General features: G+C 52.2%; 1 protein-coding gene across 1 annotated transcript; it reads left to right on the forward strand.

The window, feature by feature from the left end:
• Positions 1-221: 221 nt before the first annotated feature.
• Positions 222-905, forward strand: LOC133926842 (uncharacterized). The gene has a single exon (XM_062372979.1). It carries the CDS (start codon positions 329-331, stop codon positions 740-742), a length of 414 nt encoding a protein of 137 aa, XP_062228963.1. The 5' UTR covers positions 222-328; the 3' UTR covers positions 743-905.
• The last annotated feature ends 592 nt before the right edge of the window (positions 906-1497 follow it).

Here is a 1497-nt window from a genome sequence, read left to right on the forward strand (position 1 = left end):
CCAAAACTGTTGACCGCTGCCTGTTCCCTAATGACTCGCACCTTTGACCAGTCCCCCCAGCGTCCCCCTCGCCGCTCGCCGCTCACCTACCGCCTCATGGTCCGTCTCTTTCACTGCCGTTGGGGTCCACTTTACCTGGTCTCGCCGCTCAGTGCGCAGTTTGCCGTCCAACGTGCGTACACTTGCTTCCTGCCGCTCGACGGCTGGCGGAAGGCTGAACCTATATGAGCTCGACAAAACTTGTGGCTTCCGAAGCCAACACATCGCCACAAAGAAAAATCGTGTGCTGAGGTAGCAAAGCTTGGCGTCAAAGAAGAGAGGCAAGCGCATGGCCATGGCGGTCAAGGACTCGAGGCAGCAGCAGAACGGTGGCGCCGGCGCCGGCGTGAAGGTGAAGTTCATCGAGACCCAGTTCATCAGCTCCGACGCCGCCAGCTTCAAGGCCGTCGTGCAGCGGCTCACCGGCAAGTCCCCAGAGGCGCAGCCGTCGCCCCCGGCGCCGCAAAGGCCGCGCCCGTGGCGACCGGCCTTCTCCAGCGGCGGTGTCGAGGGGCAGAACCAGGCCGGGTGGGCACAAGAACAAGCAGCGGGCTACCGGCTCATGCCGGCGAAGCAAGAACCGCACGCCGCGCTCGCGGCGCCGCCTCGACTGGAGGAGCACCACGAGCTCTGCGACTTCGCTGACCTGCTCTACGCCACCGCGGGCACGCGGCGCGACGGTGGCAGCGGCTTCCCGTACTGAAATGAAGTGTACCTTGGTTGTGTATGGCGGCTTCCCGTATGATTGTGATTGCACGGACTCCAGTGGAAGATCATTACCTCTTGTAAGCCACACACTGGCTGAGTTCAGCTAGCTTAGCCCACAATATACTTCCGTGACGCTATAGCTCCTTTTTTCCCTGAAAGATGCTCTAGCTATAATCCTGTAACTGTAATTTTCTTCTTTACAGGTAAAATTATATGGTAGTTGATAAAAATAGAAATAACACTCCCATTCTATTTTTTTTTTGAAAGATCATTTGGTAGATATCAATAAATGACACAAGAACTTTAAAATTTGAGACAAGAACAAACTTTTTTCTTGATCCAACAAGAACAAACTTACCATGGAGCCGTTGATTCAATGAAGAGTAGTGTTTGTTTTTAGACAAGGGCCTAGAGTAGTTTTTTTTTAATAGGGGTCCTAGAGTAGTTAGTATGTGCTGTGCGCACGGCTTGGTAATACTGGGCCTAAAGTTATAGGCCCAATAAGTTAACCTGCATACGGGCCCACATAGCTAAGACAGGGCCAAGCCCACTAGCCTTGGGCTGGACTAAGCTGTGTTTGCTTGAGACATGACTCTCTTGAAAGTGCCAAAGAAAATGGGAAAATGTTCCCTAAAAATATGGGGAAAAGGTATACTACTTTCTTACAAGCTCTTAACAAATAATGACATAGTTTTTGTTGGAATGCGGCTCATGGAGAGGCCCATTCATAAAATCCCAAACAAGAGTGCA

The sequence above is a fragment of the Phragmites australis genome, chromosome 8 (genome assembly GCF_958298935.1).
Source record: "Phragmites australis chromosome 8, lpPhrAust1.1, whole genome shotgun sequence".
Taxonomy (NCBI): Eukaryota; Viridiplantae; Streptophyta; class Magnoliopsida; order Poales; family Poaceae; genus Phragmites; species Phragmites australis.